The sequence below is a fragment of the Mya arenaria genome, chromosome 11, assembly GCF_026914265.1.
Source record: "Mya arenaria isolate MELC-2E11 chromosome 11, ASM2691426v1".
Classification (NCBI taxonomy): domain Eukaryota; kingdom Metazoa; phylum Mollusca; class Bivalvia; order Myida; family Myidae; genus Mya; species Mya arenaria.
The window spans coordinates 47345870-47364328 of NC_069132.1; the positions used below are offsets into that span (position 1 = coordinate 47345870).

Consider the following 18459-nt stretch of genomic DNA (forward strand, 5'->3'; position numbering starts at 1 on the left):
GTACCGATTCATCCATCAAAATAGTATAAGTACTATCCCATTAAAGCATTAAATTTTCTACAAAGGTAATTTTTACTGACACCATCCTGTTTTTTTACGAAACAGTGATATGTTTAAGTCAATGGTATAAATGACTTTCATATTATATGTGCTTTCAAATTAAACCCCCAAAGACCTTAATTGGCTACAGAATTCATTGTTTTTTGTTACAACACGAATGTACGGGTTAGTACACGCCCGTACATCGAATCCCGTATACTCAAGATGTGCGAGTTTTATGAATATACGAATCCGAACACACCCGTATACTCAACATCCCGTACACTTACCGTACAAATTGAATGTACGGGTTTCAGTACATTCCCGTATATTAAACCATTTTCCGCAGTGTAACATCTTCAATCCGTTAAAGTTAGTCCAATATAGCCAAGAGACATTCGGAGCTCCTCGGCCATTTTTATCGAAAAAGATTTACGTTATTCTGCTCAATCGTTTAAGACATTCGAGAGGACAATGAGAGGGAAATACTTATGATTAACACCTTTATTGTTTAAGGGATTTTCATAAGTAACTAAGCTTGATTGGTTATAATTTGGCGATTATCTCGTAATTACTTTTTAATATCAAATATGTATTTCTAGAAATGGAACTTGATTTTGATATTTTAAATATTTATTTTTATTAACTCCGTCAGAGAAGTTAAACAGTTAATTGTGTCAAAGTCAATTTAAAGAACACCCGCACAATATTGTCCCGTATAGTTCCGAAAAAAATACAATTATATTGACATTGAGTGTTCATTGTATTGACTTCTGCCTAGTTTAAGGAATATTTGCCATGATAATCCACTGCCGTGCATCTTCTCAATATTACACTGGTGTCACAGTAGGGGCCATTCCTGTGTATTTGTTAATTGGCTCAGGGCCTTTTAGGTTGACACTTTTCGAGAAGATTATCCTACTAATACATATAAACAATATACATAGCTATAAATGAATTAATTGAATAAACCAAAATAAATATGACTGATAAGCTTTTAAACAGTGATATAGCATTTATATTTAAACCCATTTTAAATGCATGATCACCATTGTTATATCCAAATTGTGAAGCATCCTTTGTTAAAATATATTGGTGGGCTATTATATATAACATCACTCTTGTTCTTATTCAAAGGCATTGTATAAATACTGTTATTATCGTTTGAAAGAAACAACAACAAAAGATGAAAAGTCCAATTCTATAATAAAACCTTTATAACTGCACGGCTGGATTCCCAGATCGGAGAACTGCTAAGCAGCACAAGGCCATTAAGATAACTTTCGTTATGACTTTGTATTAATATTTTCGTGTATATGCTTATGGGTGTGTGCGTGTGCGCGCGCGTGCGTGCGTGCATGTAAGTGTGTTTGCGTTTATTCATCGGTTCTGTATAGTGTGACTTTTTGAACTGCTATTCGTAAATATGGTTGGTATTATTTTACTTTGTACTGTGATGATAAGAAATGTTACTGTGTCTCAAGCATTTAATGAGTTTTGCCTATCAATTATATAGTTAATATGTTTTCATGAACAAGTTTAAAAATTATAAAAGGGTCATACAAGAATAAATTAAATCAGTAGGGTACTTATTTAATAAAACAAGAAAGGATTTTTTTTAAGAAGGACATTTGCAGATACAAAGTCACACGGTGCAAGATTTCTCCTCGTATGCGACCGTGCACCCCGGTTTAGTAGTGCAGCTTCACCGAGCCCGAGCCACACTGTCTTAGCGGCACGTGCATTTGACCAGCTTGTGGTATTAGCTGACATAACTGCGAGTCGCTGTTGAAGTGCAGACAAAGTTTTATCGTTCAAATGACTCAAGTCAAATTAAGATGTTAAAAGTTGGTTCTTTATTAATTCCCCTTTTACGTTTAATTGTCACGTCCGGCTATTGATATAATGTACCAATAATATTTAATAGAAGAAGAAGTACAAAGATCCTAGTTAATTCTCTAAGTGTTTCCATTACAAAGGGTCTTTTCCTGTATATGTCAAATTTGGGAGTAGTCGGTCCCTGCTAAAATTAAAATGAAATATGGAATCATTGTTGTGACTCGGAGACCTATGCATATCCCTGATTAGAAATAAGAGATGTCTAGTTGGTTTGGTTTTGGCTATTTTAAATGCAAAACAGGCATTGCCTTTTGAAGCACACACTAGTTAACTATAAATGTCAATATATGAGCATACTTTCTTAACATGCACTAGTTCACAAAGCCAAAAGTAACGCCGAATCATTGATATCCTCATTAACTTTGTTATTATTTATGGCCTTTCTCAACAAAATGTTTGCATTGGTGGGCCGCTCATGAAAAAAACCCTGCCGTAATCAAAATTTTACCAAATCAGCTAAATCAGTAAAATCTTTTTTTTTCTTACTCCTATTTGTATTCCTATAAACAGCTGAAATAAAAACAAAACAATTATATACTATTGTATTATAGTAAATATATATTATTATATTCATAGTAAAAACGCAGCAGCTAGCTGCCAGCAGCACAGCAGCTAGCTGCTGTTGCTGCTAGCAGCTTGCTGCTATGCTGCTGTGCTGCTAACTTCACTCACATTCATTGAGGGCTATTGATTCAGTCAATTACAGTTGAGTAGTTTAACTTCGAATACCAAGACGCTTATCAAACCAATATCATTGGAATACAAAATGTCAATGGTAAGAACTAAAATACTACTTTTTAAAACTAATGATTTAATCTGTTTCATTGTATGAGTAACTTCAATGAAATGTATAAATCAGTAGTATTAATATAATATAGGTGGTTTACTATGAGAGTCTTCTACAATGCAAGAGTTGCTGGGACGCCAAAGATTTTTACTCAAAAGTTAATTATACATCACATATTAATTTCGTAGAAAGACTTTTCCGAAAAAAAACCCTGAAAATGTTTAATAATAAAATCTGATAATATATTCCTTCGTAAAATTTGCTCAATTTCCTAACACATTAAGTATCTGTACCAACACTGCAATTTAATTTTGTGCTTTATATTTGATCTCATTATCTTGGATCTTATTTGTGGTCATGCGACAAAATGTACATAATGTTATCACGATTTCAAATATCTGTTAAAATTGTCCTGATTGACTGATTCATTATTGTTTGAAATTTTGAATGATTAAATATTACATGTTTGGTTCTTTTGTTCTGTAGAAGGTCCTTAAGAGGGATTGATATAAACCATGCATACATATAATACTGACATGCACATATAAAATTTTAAGTTCTTCTTAGATGGACTGTCAAACTTTACGATCTCATTGAACCTTTGGTCGCAGAAACAATTCGGATGCCGACTTCAAAATATACAATCAAATTCATTATTATGCGATTCGGGATCAACCCTCGTACATGTGAAATAATAAAGTTGTTAAAAGTCATAATTATAATAGGCGTTGATAATAGTCATGTTTCCTGAAAATAAAAACACGCCTTTTGTCATCAATACCTTTCATGTCCATCTAGTGTCTGATCGTCCGCCGTTTGTTTTCAGTATGACGTATCGCTGTCTGATCTCCAACTGACCGACGAACAGATTGAGGGTAATGGTTTGTAAATGTTAAAAGCGAAAACAGTATTAGCTAGACTCTATGATCCTTTTGTTGATGTTGATAATGACAATTGTGACGATTTACACTTTTTGTTGATGTTGATGTTAATAATGACAATTATGACGATTTACACTTTTTGTTGTTGCTGTTGATGATGATGATGATGATGGTGGTGGTGATGATGTGCTGTTGTTACATGTAGGGCTGGTATTGACGATCAATGCAGATTTTGTATGGGTTTTTTTCGATTGACGATGGTTGTTGTTGTCCTTCATAGTGAAATCATGGTTGTTTTTAGTGGTGATGTTTAGGGTGCTTCGTAAGGTGTCTATAATATAATAAATTCGAGTACACCGGTGATTACTTTTATGATAATCTCATTGACAGACTTCCGAGAGGCGTTTGGTCTTTTTGATCGAGAGGGTAAAGGTAGCATCACTGTAGACGATCTAAAGGCGGTACTGCGTTCTCTAGGCAAGAACCCGTCTGACGAAGAGCTCGTTGAGATGATCAGGGAGGTGGATGATGACGGTGAGCGCCATGGGGCTGAGGGGGGTCGGGCCATGGTGGGTAAGGGAAGCTTCATCTGAAGGCGATGCGTCGCTATCTGGGCAAGAATCATGCTCATTCAGATAATAAGGATGGTGGATAATGACGTTGAGTCCAATGGGGTCGGGGGTGCTTCATAGCTTCAACGGGTACGACCTGATGGAGCTCCGTCAGACGAAGAGTGCAGAGAGGTAGAATATGACGGTGCATCCAGGGATTGGGTGACGATTGGAAAGTAAAGGGGTCGGGCTATGGAGAGTAAGGGGAGCATCACAGTGATCAGGGTGGTAAATAATGACGGCGTGTCCCTGTTTGGGTGAAGTGAAGGGCAGGGTCAAAAAGGGTAAGGGGAGTATCAACAGGGACCACCTAAGGTGGTCTTGTACTCCGTTGGAAAACCCCGCCAAACGAGATGTTCCATGAGATTCTCTGGGAGTTGGATAATTACGGTAAGTTCTGGGAGAGGTTCGAAGGTCGGGCTATGGAGGGAAGGTTAGCATCACTGTGGGCGATCTGAAGGCGATGCTTCGCTATCAGTGCAAGAATCCATCCAATAGTACTCCATGAGATGATCATAGGTGGATGATGATGACGGCACGTCCCATGGGGGTGAGAGTTTCCGGTCATTGAGGTAAATGTAGTTGTACCGGGGATGACCTGAAGGTAGTGCTGCGCTCTCTGTACAAGAATCCATCCGCCGAGAACTCCGTGAGATGATTATGGCTTGGACTGTTTATAGTTTTCTAGGAATGATAGTGATCGACAATGAAATTTATTAAGGTAACACAACTTCAAGACAAAAGTATTGATTAGTAAAATCAAACTGTGCTTCATGTAGTATGTGTGTAGAACTTGATGCATTTCTGTTTTAGAGAGCGGTACCATCGAGTTCCCAGAGTTTCTCACGATGATGGTGCGGAAAGTGAAGGCACCGGAAACTGAAAAGGAACTGATAGACGCGTTCCGTGTCTTTGATCACCTTAACAATGGCTTCGTCAGTGTCACCGAGATGCGTCACGTTCTTGCCAACCTCGGTGAACGACTGACGGTCACCGAGATTAACGAACTTTGTCGAGTAGCGGACGCAGGCGGAGTTGGTCAAGTAAATTATGTTGGTAAGTACATGTGGATATTGTTAACAGATGCATGGTGGAAACAAAGAGCCCTGCAAGCGGGTGCCATTGGGCTCAACAATTTTTTTAGCAAGAGTGGTTGGACTTGATACACATATGCATGTTGTCGTCATGTACAATGGGCTTTGTTTCATGTGAATTTGTTAAGTAAACTGAATGTTCACGGTTCACAGTTCAATATGGGGGGGGGGGGGGCACTGTATGATGCAACATATAAACTGGGTCTGGGCCTCGCGGTTTCAGACAAGAAGATTTTCAAAGTATTTCTTTTGAAAGTCTATAGGAAACTTGTGACCCTGGGGCAGGGCAGATTTTCAAATATTTCCCTATGTAAATATATAAGAAACTTGTCACAATGAACCCCGGGGCGGGCCAGTTTTGATCAAAGGGGCATAATTTGAACACACTTGGTAGAGGACCACTACATGATAAAACTTACAAAAATTCAAGGGTCTGGGCCGAGCGGTTTCAGTCAAGAAGATTTCCCCATCTAAGTGTATAAGGAACTAGTGACCCAAGGGCCGGGGCCAGGTTTGACCCCAGGGGCATAATTTGAACAAACTTGGTAAAGGACCTCATAATGATGCTACATACAAAATATCAAGGATCTGGGCCTAGAGGTTTCAGACAAGATTAACTGTATCAGTCTATAGGAAATTTGTGACCCCTTGGGCATAGACAGTTGTGACCCCAGGGTAATAATTTTAATAATCTTGATACCTAACCACTATATGATGCTACATACCAAATATCAAGGGTCTGGACCGAGCTGTTTCGAAGGTTTTCACAGCTTTCCCTTTATATCTTTATGCAAACCCGGTGACCCGAATGGCATGGTCAATTTTGACCCCAGGGGATTGATTTGAACCACTAGACACTGTAACACACCAAACATATAAGCTCTAGGTCTTACGGTTTATGTCAAGTAGTGTTTTTTTTAAAACAACAACATCCTTTCAGTTGCCAAGGCAACAAGAGTTCTGCATGGAATTTATTTCTTTGATCAGTTTTGAAAGGGCACCACCTAAGGAACATCCCTGTGAAGTTTTATAAAATTGTCCAAGTCGTTTAGGAGATATTGCAATTGTTGACGTCGTACGCCAGACATGGACTAATCAAAATAGCTAACAAGAAACGCCGTAATGCGACGAAACCAGGCTTTCAATGATTTAGCCTTCGTTGTGAGATTCAGTTTCAATTGTTTTTTTTTATTTATTAACAGTGACCTTGACCCTTGGGGCCCCAAATGCAGTCTCATTACCTCTTGCTAAGTTAGGTCACAATATGCCAACCCCAACTGAAGTTATGGTGAAGTTATTTGGTAACAAACTTTGGCAAAGGGTCATCTATTTTTAGTAACATTGACCTTGACCCAAAGTTGCCCGAAGTGAGACATTTAATGTCAAAATATAGATTTGCAGCCATAGCGTTTTCAGAGACCTGGCTGGACAATTCATTTATGGACTCGGAAATACAAATTCAAGGATACAATGTGATCAGAAAGGACCGGAACAGACAAGGTGGTGGAGTATGCTTATACGTTAATGAAGATCTGGCGTTCACCGAAAGACGGGACCTAGAAAATGACAATCTTGAAGCAGTGTGGGCTGATATTTTATTACCAAAAACCAAACCTATTTTAATAGGGTCATGTTATAGACCACCTAAACAAACAGATTTTGTTGATATTTTTGAAAATGTTTTATCTATGGTTAGATCTGACACAGAATGGTACATCCTTGGTGATTTTAACATTATTTTTTTTGCAAAGAAATCAGCTCTTTTTAAAAGGTTTGAACAAGTTCTTAATATCTTTAATCTAAAACAGATCATAAATGACCCTACCAGAATCTCAGAGTCCTCTTCTGTGTTAGATCACATTTTATGTAGCCATCAAAACAAGATTGTTCAGTCTGGTACACTTCCGATAGGTCTCAGTGACCATTTGCCTGTATTTTGTACGCGTAAAACACAGAAAGGGACGTATAATATGCATAAGAATGTTGTTGTAAGGTCTTTGAAACATTACAATGTAGATCATTTTATTCACAAACTTAAACTTTGCGATTGGTCAAACATGTTTATTGCAAAAACTGTAGAAGATTCATGGCTGTCTTTTAAAGAAACATTTCTGTCAGTTTTGAACACTGTTGCTCCTGTTAAGGAAGTCAGACTAAAACAAAGAAGTGAACCATGGTTAGATTCTAACATTCTGGAACTCATCAGTCAAAGAGATGCTTTTTATTTCAAATTCAAAAAATACAAACAGAAGGAGATGTTAGATAAATATCGTTTTTACAGAAACCTTGTTCAGAAAGAAGTAATTAAGGCCAAATCGGAATATATGTCGAACAAGCTGGAAGAAAATAAAAATGATCCAAAAAAGCTGTGGTCAGATTTAAAAAATCTTGGATATAGTAGTAAAAGTAAATCTTCTCCAAATATTGTTTTGAACATTGATGATGAAAATTGTTTTGAACCATGTAAGATTGCAAATCACTTTAATACTTTTTTTTACTACTGTAGCCTCAACTTTAGTAAAAAAAAACTGCCTTTGCCCTTCAATTTGTTTAACTATGAGTCTGACTGTTTTAAACGATTTTATAAAGATAGAAATCCTGACTCTGTTAAATTTAAACTTCACACTGTTAGTGAAGAATACATTTACAAGGAACTATGTAAACTAAATTGTTCAAAAAGCACAGGGTTAGATAACATTCCTGCAAGATTTTTAAAAGATGCTGCACCATTTTTAAAGATACCAGTAACATTTCTGATAAACAGTTCTATCACAAGTAACATTGTACCATCTGAACTCAAAAATGCTAAAGTTAAACCATTGTTTAAGAAAAACAACAGATCTGATGTTTCAAACTATCGAGCTGTAAGCATACTATGTATAGTTTTAAAAATCTTAGAAAGAGTTGTATACAACCAACTAGAATCTTTTCTTGTTAAACATGGATTATTATACGAACTTCAGAGTGGTTTTAGATGTAACTATTCAACTGACTCCTGCCTAATTCATTTGACCGACCATATAAAAGAACAAAATTCCAAAGGTCTATATACAGGAATGATTATGCTGGATCTTCAAAAGGCGTTTGATATCGTAGATCACAAAATTCTATGTCAGAAGTTAAAAGAAATTGGTGTGGATTCAATTGAGTGGTTTCAATCATATTTATCTGGACGTAAACAAGTTGTCAATGTAAATAATACAACGTCTGAATTCATGAACATCTCTTGTGGCGTTCCTCAAGGAAGCATACTTGGACCGTTGCTGTTTTTATGCTATGTCAATGATATGAGTATAAGCCTAAGTGAAAAATGTAAATTAAAATTATATGCAGATGATAGTGCTATCCTTTTGTCACATAAAGATCCGTCTGTTATTAGTAATGTACTCGGCAAGGAACTTGAAAACTGTAGTAAGTGGTTAGTTGACAACAAACTGTCTTTGCATCTTGGAAAAACAGAATGTATTTTATTTGGGTCTTAAAGAAAACTAACAAAAGTTGATAGCTTTAATGTAAACTGCAATGGCCATATCATAAAACCTAAACAATCTGTTAAATATCTTGGAAATATACTGGACAATGATCTCAGTGCTGCATCTATTGTTAACAATATTGTCAGTAAAGTTAATTCTAGGCTAAAATTTTTATATAGACAAAATCGTTTTTTAGATATGAATCTAAGAAGATTGTTATGTAACTCCTTAATACAATGTCATTTTGACTATGCATCGACATCTTGGTACAATGGTATATCTAAACAATTCAAGAACAGATTACAGGTCACTCAGAACAAAGTTGTCAGATTTATTTATGGCTATGATTGTAGAACTTCCCTGAAAGTCTCGGCTTTCAGTGATATTGGATGGCTTAATATAGAAAATAGGATAAAGCAACTACGACTAAACCATGTACATAAAATCTTTAATAGCAAATGCCCATCATACTTACATGAACATTTTACTTTAGTCTCATCCACACATTCTTACAACAGTAGACATAGTGCTGGAAATTTTAAAGTGCCACAGGCTGACAGTTTTATATTAAATACTTTCTTTTATCAAGCAATCCAGGACTGGAACAGTCTTCCAATAAAGTTAAAAGAATTGAAAAATAAGAATACTTTTAAAAAAGAAGTGAAATCACATCTCATTGTTGGTATGAAATGTGCAGAAATGGAAGATTTCCTATTTTATTAATTGTTATTCATTTAATCTTGCATATCAGTCCAAAGATTTTTGTCATATTATGCTAAAGTGTCATATGGTTTTAACAGTCGGTTGCATTATAACTGTAAAAGTTCGATATCAAACATTTAATCATTCTTTAACTGGTCAAGAGTACATGCATGTTATTTTTGTATAAGTAAACCTAATTTAAACAGCTTACAACTGATATCTTGGCAAATAATTATAGTTGTCATAAGGACCCCATTGGAAATAAGTTGAATAACTTTAATGGGTTATCCTGTGTTATATATTTGTCACATTGAATTAAATCTTTGTTAACGCACGTATGTATCCAAAGCATTCTAATGATGTTGTGCTTTAGTATAGATATCATCACTAATACTTTGTTAATCAGTCTGTGTTATAACTTTATGAGATATTTGGTTTGTTACTATGACATATATATGCACGAATAAATCTATTTATCTATCTATAATGGCCCAAAACGCAAATCTCTGAAAAGGTGTAAGTTATTTTTATTGAACAACACATACCAGTACTGGCAGTAGTCAGTGCCCTGGAATCTCACAACAAAAGATAAATGATAAGGATTTGTCATGTTTAAATTGATATTTTATGTATAACTGATCTTAACAATGATTATCCATAGCTGTGCTTCCAATGGTATATACTAATTTGCTCAAATTCAATTCAGCCAAACACAAGTCATCCATCTTTGTTTTCGTTTTTATAAATTAGTTCTAAAAGAGCTAGATGTGATGAACAATACATCTGCCTTCTGATTGGTTAATGTTTGTTTATAGTATGTAACACAGGTTTTGATTGGTTAAAAAATGTGTATGACCATTAATTATGATACCACAAAGCACATACCCAAAGCACTTTTAGCTGCAAAAAAAGTCAATACTGTTGTTTAATTTGTGAACAGTTACCTAAGCTTTTTATATCTGTAGAAAGGTTTTGAAATGCATACTTTTAAAACGAAAGCAGAGTTTCCAAATTTCGGCAGACACAAGTAAAATCATTAAGATAATGCAACAGGATGTTTTTCTTACCTGATGACATCAAAATATCCAAATATAAGTTAATGACTGACTGACTGACTAATTGTAACTACTTGGCAGACTGGCTCATTCATTCATTTACTACTCTCATCATCATCATCATCATCATCATCACCACCACCACCATCATCATCATCATCATCATCATCATCAAGCTTCGTCATTTCTATAAAAGGTTAAGCAAAGCATTTATAAACAAGAGCTGTCACAGGTGTTGAATGCCCCCGAAGTGCCATCCAGTTAAATTGATTATGCAATTTCTAATATGCCTACACATTCAGGAAGAGCTATCACAAACTATAAGTAATTATGCCAGCCCCCATGATGGATGACATCAAGTGTGGAGGAGTGATGCAGTAAGAGGTAGAGACATGGGTCTTGCACCCGACACATCGTCTTTATGTATCCATCACATGTGCAAAGTAATCTTAAAATATCTCAAAGTAATCTTAAACTAAAGTTACAGCCGAAAGCAGATATTCTATGTGCTTAAATGCAGAATTCCATACGGATAAAACTCTAAAATGCGACCTTGAATGTTCAGGTAGGGACGTTGGGTTTTGCACACATCACATCGACTTTATATACAAAACAAATGTGCCAATTAATTTTTAAATCCCTCTGTGCACAACAAAATTACAGCCCGTACACCACCGACTATTCTGTATATGCATATAAGCTGCATTCCGTAATGATAAAACTCAAAGTTTGACCTTGAACTTTGAGGTAAGGACTTGGGTCTTACACAACACACACCGCCTTTAGATGCTGAACACATGTGCCAAGTTATTTTAACATCCCTACTTGCATGACAAAGTTAAAGCCCGGATATGGAAACGGATTGACGGACGGACAGATGGACACACAATGCAATTTTAATATGCCCACCTTCGGGGGCATAATAAAAAGATTTACCTTTTTTTAAAGACGCAGTTTAGAAAACCAAGCTTTTGTGAGGCTGCTTTTTTATTTGACATGGGCTGCATGTGCGTCATATTTTTATTGTGATGGATAATTGTAAAAGTCTATTTGTGCTAAATACAATATATAACATTTATTAAAGATGTACCGTAATCCATTGATTTTTTTTTTCTTTCAGATTTTGTGAAAACAATGTCCTTATGATGACAAAACAGACGATGTGGATGGAGATCTGCAGTTTTGTCATGAAAATTATAAGTAAATGAACAAAGTTAAATTTAATGCTGTATTAATATATTATATACAATGCGTGCCTTCTGTGATTGAACTGACATAGTGAATAAGAAACCGGACATAAATAATTAAGTGTAATTTGTGTTATCTGCTATATGTAAGATTTTTCGTGTAAGTGGACATGTTTGTGATTACTTCGAAAGAGTAAAAGAGACAAAATCTTGAATTCTTAAATGGACTTGTCTTTTATATAATCCTGTTCACAATTACTAAACTTAAATACAAACTAGTTTTTACAAGAAAGTAGTATCTACTGTAAAGACCGACTGTTTAAAATAATTCATATCAGCTTATTGTGTCCTCTTGTTAACTAGCATCAACTCATTAATTCGATATGATAACCCATGTGTCTTAACAGTTTTAAAACACTGAACATAGGCTGTTACTATGTCTTTTTATTGATACAAAATTGCCACACTATCATGAAATGTCAACAATAATTTATTAGTCTACAATAATTGATGAATTATTTTCCAAAATACTAGATCAAGTATTACAACTGTAAAATTGGGGTTTAATGAATGACTCAATTTAAACAGGTTTTCAACAAAATAAAACCTATAGAGTTGAAAGACACTCAGTAATTGAATTGCATGTATTATAGTTTGTAAACTGATGTTCATAAAGTAAGTTCAATTCATTAACAATGTACGAAGAGAAAAGGACATACTATGAATGGTATGCATGTTCTTTATCTTGAATGAAATATCTCTTTTGCGTTGTTGTTTAAATGTGAACTATTTCATGATGTGTTTTAGATAAAACAACTACAGATGAAACAAGTTTGGAATACTGCAGATCACAAATGTGTCAGTTTCAGAGCAGTAAAGATTAACACGTTAACAATGATGACAGAAACAATGTTGTAAATGAAGAACTTTAATTCAAACAGGATTAAGATGAACATTAACAGGAACCTGTATGCCCCCTTAATGGCAGTCAATCAGTCATCTCACATTAAATGTCTGCGGGGAAATTTAAGGTGATGGCCACCATCAAGTTTGTTAAGAATATGGGCAATGCTAGTTATGCTGATATACAGATAGTTGCTTAATGGTCAATTGAAGTGGAAACCAATATGTTTAAAATAATACAACAATAGTCTATTTCTTGGAACTTTCAAGCAAAACATTATTTTTATTAATCATTATAATATTTTTAAATACCTGTTTTGAAAGATGACCATGACAGGTCAATCTGGTGACCTTAACCTTTGACCTGCTAACCCCCAAATCAATATGGGTCATCTGCAGGTTTTGACTAACCACCCTGCCATGTTTGAGGACCTAAGGCCAAAGCATACTCTAGTTATCAACCAGACAAGACTCTTGTGTTCAAGGTCATCATGTCTGTGACCTACTGACCTCAAGTCAAAAGGGGTCATTTTGCTGGTCATTACCAGCCTCTCTACCAAGTATGAGACCTTAGGCCCAAGTATTCTCTATTTATGAATTGGACAAGATTTTGTCTACTGACTGACCGACCAACCAACATGTGCAAAGCAATATACCACTACTTTTTCAAAGGGTGCATACTTAAACATTGAACATATGGCAAGCACTTCAATGTAAATTAACATTTCAATAACATGAAAGTTCTATGAGTAAACAATGGAGTCTACAGTAATTATCTTGATTTAACAGTATATGATGAGCAAACTAATGAAACAATTGAATGTAAACAGCTACATAACAATCACAAATACTTACATGTAAATAATACTAGAAATAAATTGTACTTTATACAAAGAACACAGTAGCAATTCATAGAGATTAATTTTTTGTTTCAGTAGAATATCAATTTCGAAAGTATAATTTTTTTAGTGTTAACAAGATAAAATATATTAAATTGATATCTCATTGAAACAATAATTCTTTTTATTGTATGCTTCAAACTCATTTCTGAAATTATGTCATTAATATTTTGTTCTAGCTGTGTGGACACTGACGTTTGATTTGGATTTGAAAAAGCGCTTGTCTCCCCCATTGTGTGGTCGAAGGTGAGATATAATCAATGATGGTCATAAAATTTATACTTTTAGACTGGAGAAGAACAAACATAGGGGTCATATACTGGTCATGTACAATCTGCATACCAAGTATGAAGTTCCTGGGTCCAAGTATATAGTTCCTGGGTCCAAGCATTCTTTAGTTAATGAGCAGAAAGAAGTGTGATGTACGGACTGGTGAAGCAACAAATTGTTTTTCAGCTGAAGGTAACAGTCACCTTTTGAACTTAAAATCAATAAGGGTCATCTATTAATCAAGACAAACTCGCACACCAAGTATGAAATTACTGTGCCTAAGCATTCTTTAGTTGTATAGCGGAAACTGTTATTTTACCTCAAGGTAACCTTGACATTTGACCTACTGGCCTGAAAATCAAAAGGGGTGAACTACTAGTCAGGACAACTGTCAACTGTCATACCAAGGATGAAGTTCCTGGGTGTAAGCATTCTGTAAAATTTGAGCAGAAACCATTCTTTTACCTAACGGTCACACTGACCTATGACCTTTGACCTACTTATCCCAAAATCAAAAGAGGTCATCAACTAGTCATGAATAACTGGCATACCAAGTATAAAGTTCCTAGGTGCAAGCATTCGTTCGTTATTCAGCGGAACTGTTTTCACCTCGAGCTCACTGCAACCTTGACCTTTGACTTACTGATCCCAAAATCAGGAGCAATATGCTAAGTCATGACAAACTTGCATACCAAGTATGAAGTTCCTGGGTGCAACTGTTCTTTAGTTATTATTGGTAATTGTTTTTCCCTTCAAGGTCACTGTGACCTTGACGTTAATCCTACTGATCCCTAAACGATAGGGGTCATCAACTAGTCATGACCAAGTATGAAATACCTGGGTGCAAGCATTCTTTAGTTATTAAGGGGAAACCATTTTTTCACCTTAAGTTCACCTTTGAACCCCCCAAATCAATAGGGGTTATCTTCTGGTCATAATCAACCTGAATACCAAGTATGAAATTCCTTGGTCTTAGCGTTCTCAAGTTATTAAACAGAAATGAAGTGTGAGGTATGGACTGACAAGACAGCGCAAAAACAATATTGGGGGAGACATAATGTCAAAACAGTTCTTATATCCCACTTTTACATTTCTATAAACCAGCAGAAATCCTTTAATAAACTGGAAGCACATCCTATCATGACCAACATACAGATTTGATATTCACAAAAGCAAACTGATAACCAAGACATATAATTTTTTCAGCAATTCAAGGGTCATAACCAAATAAAAATAATAGCAAAAGATATGGGCCTTGCATACACACATGCATATTTTGAATGTCACTGGTAACATGAGTACTTAATTCAATGTGAATTTCATAAAAGTTTTTAAGTTATGAACAAGATTATATTTTTTTCACTTTTTTTTTTATCTGACATTCATTAAGTTTAATAGTTGATGCATTCTCACATTAGGGGTGACAAATAGGTAGTTTGCCATATTTTACAACTCTTATGTCATTTTTCGAGTTATCATTCTCGTACACCAAATCTGACACTAAATTAAATATTGTCAAACCTCTGATAAATGAGAATATGAAATAAGGTCTCTTCATAACAAGAGCTGTCACAATCAGTGATGAATGCCCCTGAAGTGCCAACCACTTGAATAGATTGCTACTATGCATACTTTAAGGAAAAGCTAACATTAACTATAAGCATATGCCTGACCCCATGATGGTAAGTGTGGCCAATGAAGTGAAAAAGTAAGGGGTAGGGACTTGGGTCTTGCACGTGACACATTCCGTGTCACTTTTTGTAAAGAACACATGCCAATTCATTATAAAATCCCATTTGCATGATTAAGTAACAGCCTGGACATGACAAAAAGTTACTATACTCATATTGAATTGCATCCACGCAGCATTCTTTAATGATTGAACTCTGACCCCGAACTTTGGGGTAGAGTCGAGGGTCTAGCTCCATACACATCACTTTTATGTATTGGACACATGTGCCATTTATTTTAAAGTCTCTCCATGCATAACAAAGTAACACGTTGGGAACGACCAACTAGACTCTATCTGCATATATGCAGCATTCCTTCAATGATAAACTTCAAAGTGTGACTTTGACCTTAAGGTTGGTAAGGGTGTCTTGCTTGCGACACATTGTCTTTATGTCATGAAAACATGTGCTAAGTAATTTTAAAATCCCTCAGTGCATGCCAAAGTTCTCAGACAAAAAAACCAGAAAGATGTGTTTGTTTTATTTGTTTTCAAGCCCATCAAATAGAGAATTTTAGTTATACACGAGACAAAATGATCATTTATGGGACACAAAAATCATATATTTAATACTATTTGGACTTTCACGAATATTTAGTCTGAAGAAATATAAACAGAGTATGGAATAGAATATTAGATATTAAAACACATATAATGTATACCTAATTATTATTAAAAACCATTTTGGCCCAACATTTCTAAGATATTTTCAGGTGTACACATTATCAAAAACAACCCATTTGCAAATTGGCAAATGTTTATACTTCTTCAAACACAAAAGATGTTAATATATGGAGTTTTCATCAAATCATATCCATAATGAAACCCTTAAACATTTACAGAGCTATTCTGTCATTTACAAGAATATTTATGAAAGAAGCAATTTAACTAAAGTTCACTAAAAGAAGTCATATTAACCATCATAATAAATGAAGAAATTGTTAACATTTGCTCTTGTCCCAATTGGTTTCATTTATACATGGCAGAAAATGAACATAATGCATTTTGTTTTTCTTTTATGACAATTTTTGAAATTAAGGCTGAATGTTTAATTTCATTAAGAATATTACTTTCGACATTTCTAATGATAAAAATTGAACACATAACATAAAGAAAGGTGTTTCTCCCACCTCAGATAAGTAGATCCATTAATTTAACCATGCTAGAAATTCTTATCTTGCCCACCGGCAAATATAAAATGCCCGTATGGAACTTCTTTTAATGGTCACCACATTGTAATTACCTCCCTTGTTGAAGACTGTCGTCTGTAGCGCATCATGGAAACCTTGTCTGGTGGCAATATTTAGAACGCGAGTTAATTATTTCTCGCTTCAAATGTCACCAGGAAACAGTGTTCACGCACCTTTCAAGAAATAATGCTTCATTCTTCTTAGAACTATTTAAAGACCGATCAGACCATTTACATACACTGAATCACTGCGCGAATATCCATGACAACCACGAATTATTGCATATGCATACGCAATTATTTTCACTAAGCACAAAAGAGTTCCGGCAAAAAAATACATTTTTACTTAATTTTGTTTAAATGCGGTGGGAGAAAAAGCATCTACCATAGCCGCTCGTGTAAGATAGGTTCATCCCGACCCTCGCGCAGAGTGTTTTGCGGAAACTCGGTAAACCTCGTTTCCGCAAAACACCCTACGCTCGGGTCGGAATGAACTCTCGGCCATGGAAGGTACTTATAGTCTCCCGTAAATGATTGAATATTTTGGTTCTCTGGGAATTTGTACAATGGACTTTATTATTAAATTCTAGTGTTTTTTAACATTCTGGTCTGGGGCATTTATTAAATCATTCACATTGTGGAATTGAAAAGTTATGTGTGAGCAAGATCACTCAAGGACTTGTAAATGAATTTCTGAACACAAGAGATCGCTAGAAGCGATGGATGCTCCCCAAACACCCCTTTTCAGCTTGTAGAAGCTGATTGAAGCATTATTGTACTCAAGTTGAAAAAGTTCATACCATGCAAAAATATGTAGTTTTTAGGGGAAACTTTTTGTGCACTGCATCTCCTCTCATCGCCATCTATCAATATTTAAAGTTTCATTTAAATACCTTTAGTACTTTCCTAGATAAGGGCCGGAAAAGCACCAATTATGAAACTAGATGCCAAATGGCGACATGTCGAGCCCGTTGAAAGAGCCTTTGACACAGACATAATGCTCTTCCATGCAATTGCAACACAGAATACATACAGCCTTCACAAGGTTCAGTCAGGACGGACATACAGACACACACATACAGAACCTGCGACACTCCGTCTCATCATGGTGAAACTCCATGGCAAGTGTTTTACAAATCTTATAATGCATGGTAAGATACACCCCAGACAAGGTTCAGTCCAGAGCAGTCCTATCAACAGTACTCATTTTGACATTCAACCTTGTAAATCTTCTGGGTGACACACCACCTCATCAAGGTAAACCTTAATGGCAAGTTTTTTGAGAATCCTGTAATGCACGGTCAAGATACACCCTGGAAAAGGTTCAGACCGGACGGACACACTTACACACACACACACTGACACATGCACATACATGGAACTGCCATTGTGACAGCTATGTCAAACTCACCTCAAGTGGGCTCGAAAAAAATGATTACCGGTAAGGGACAATAACTTGAGAAATATGCATGATAAGATTATGATTCTTGTGCACTGTCTTTCCCATCTATCTATATACCACTTTTTATTTCCATCCTATCAGTAGTTTTGAAGTTATTTTCTGGACAAGGGTGTAATGGTTCGACAGCAGGACAGACAGACAAAGACACCACTTTATGCTCATCCCTTAAGGGAGCTAAAAAAAATTTACTCTGTAGGTGTAAATAAATTTAGACACAAGTCTAGATATGTAAACAATGTTTCAATATAAACTATATAATCCACCTTAACACATGTTATG

General features: G+C 35.4%; 1 protein-coding gene across 1 annotated transcript; it reads left to right on the plus strand.

Annotated features, from left to right (window-relative positions):
• The first annotated feature begins 2639 nt into the window (after positions 1-2639).
• LOC128208014 (uncharacterized) lies at positions 2640-12038 on the plus strand. The gene is made up of 5 exons (XM_052911291.1): positions 2640-2713; positions 3552-3600; positions 3997-4140; positions 5031-5273; positions 11662-12038. Exons 1-5 carry the CDS (start codon positions 2705-2707, stop codon positions 11685-11687), a joined length of 471 nt encoding a protein of 156 aa, XP_052767251.1. The 5' UTR covers positions 2640-2704; the 3' UTR covers positions 11688-12038.
• Positions 12039-18459: the final 6421 nt, after the last annotated feature.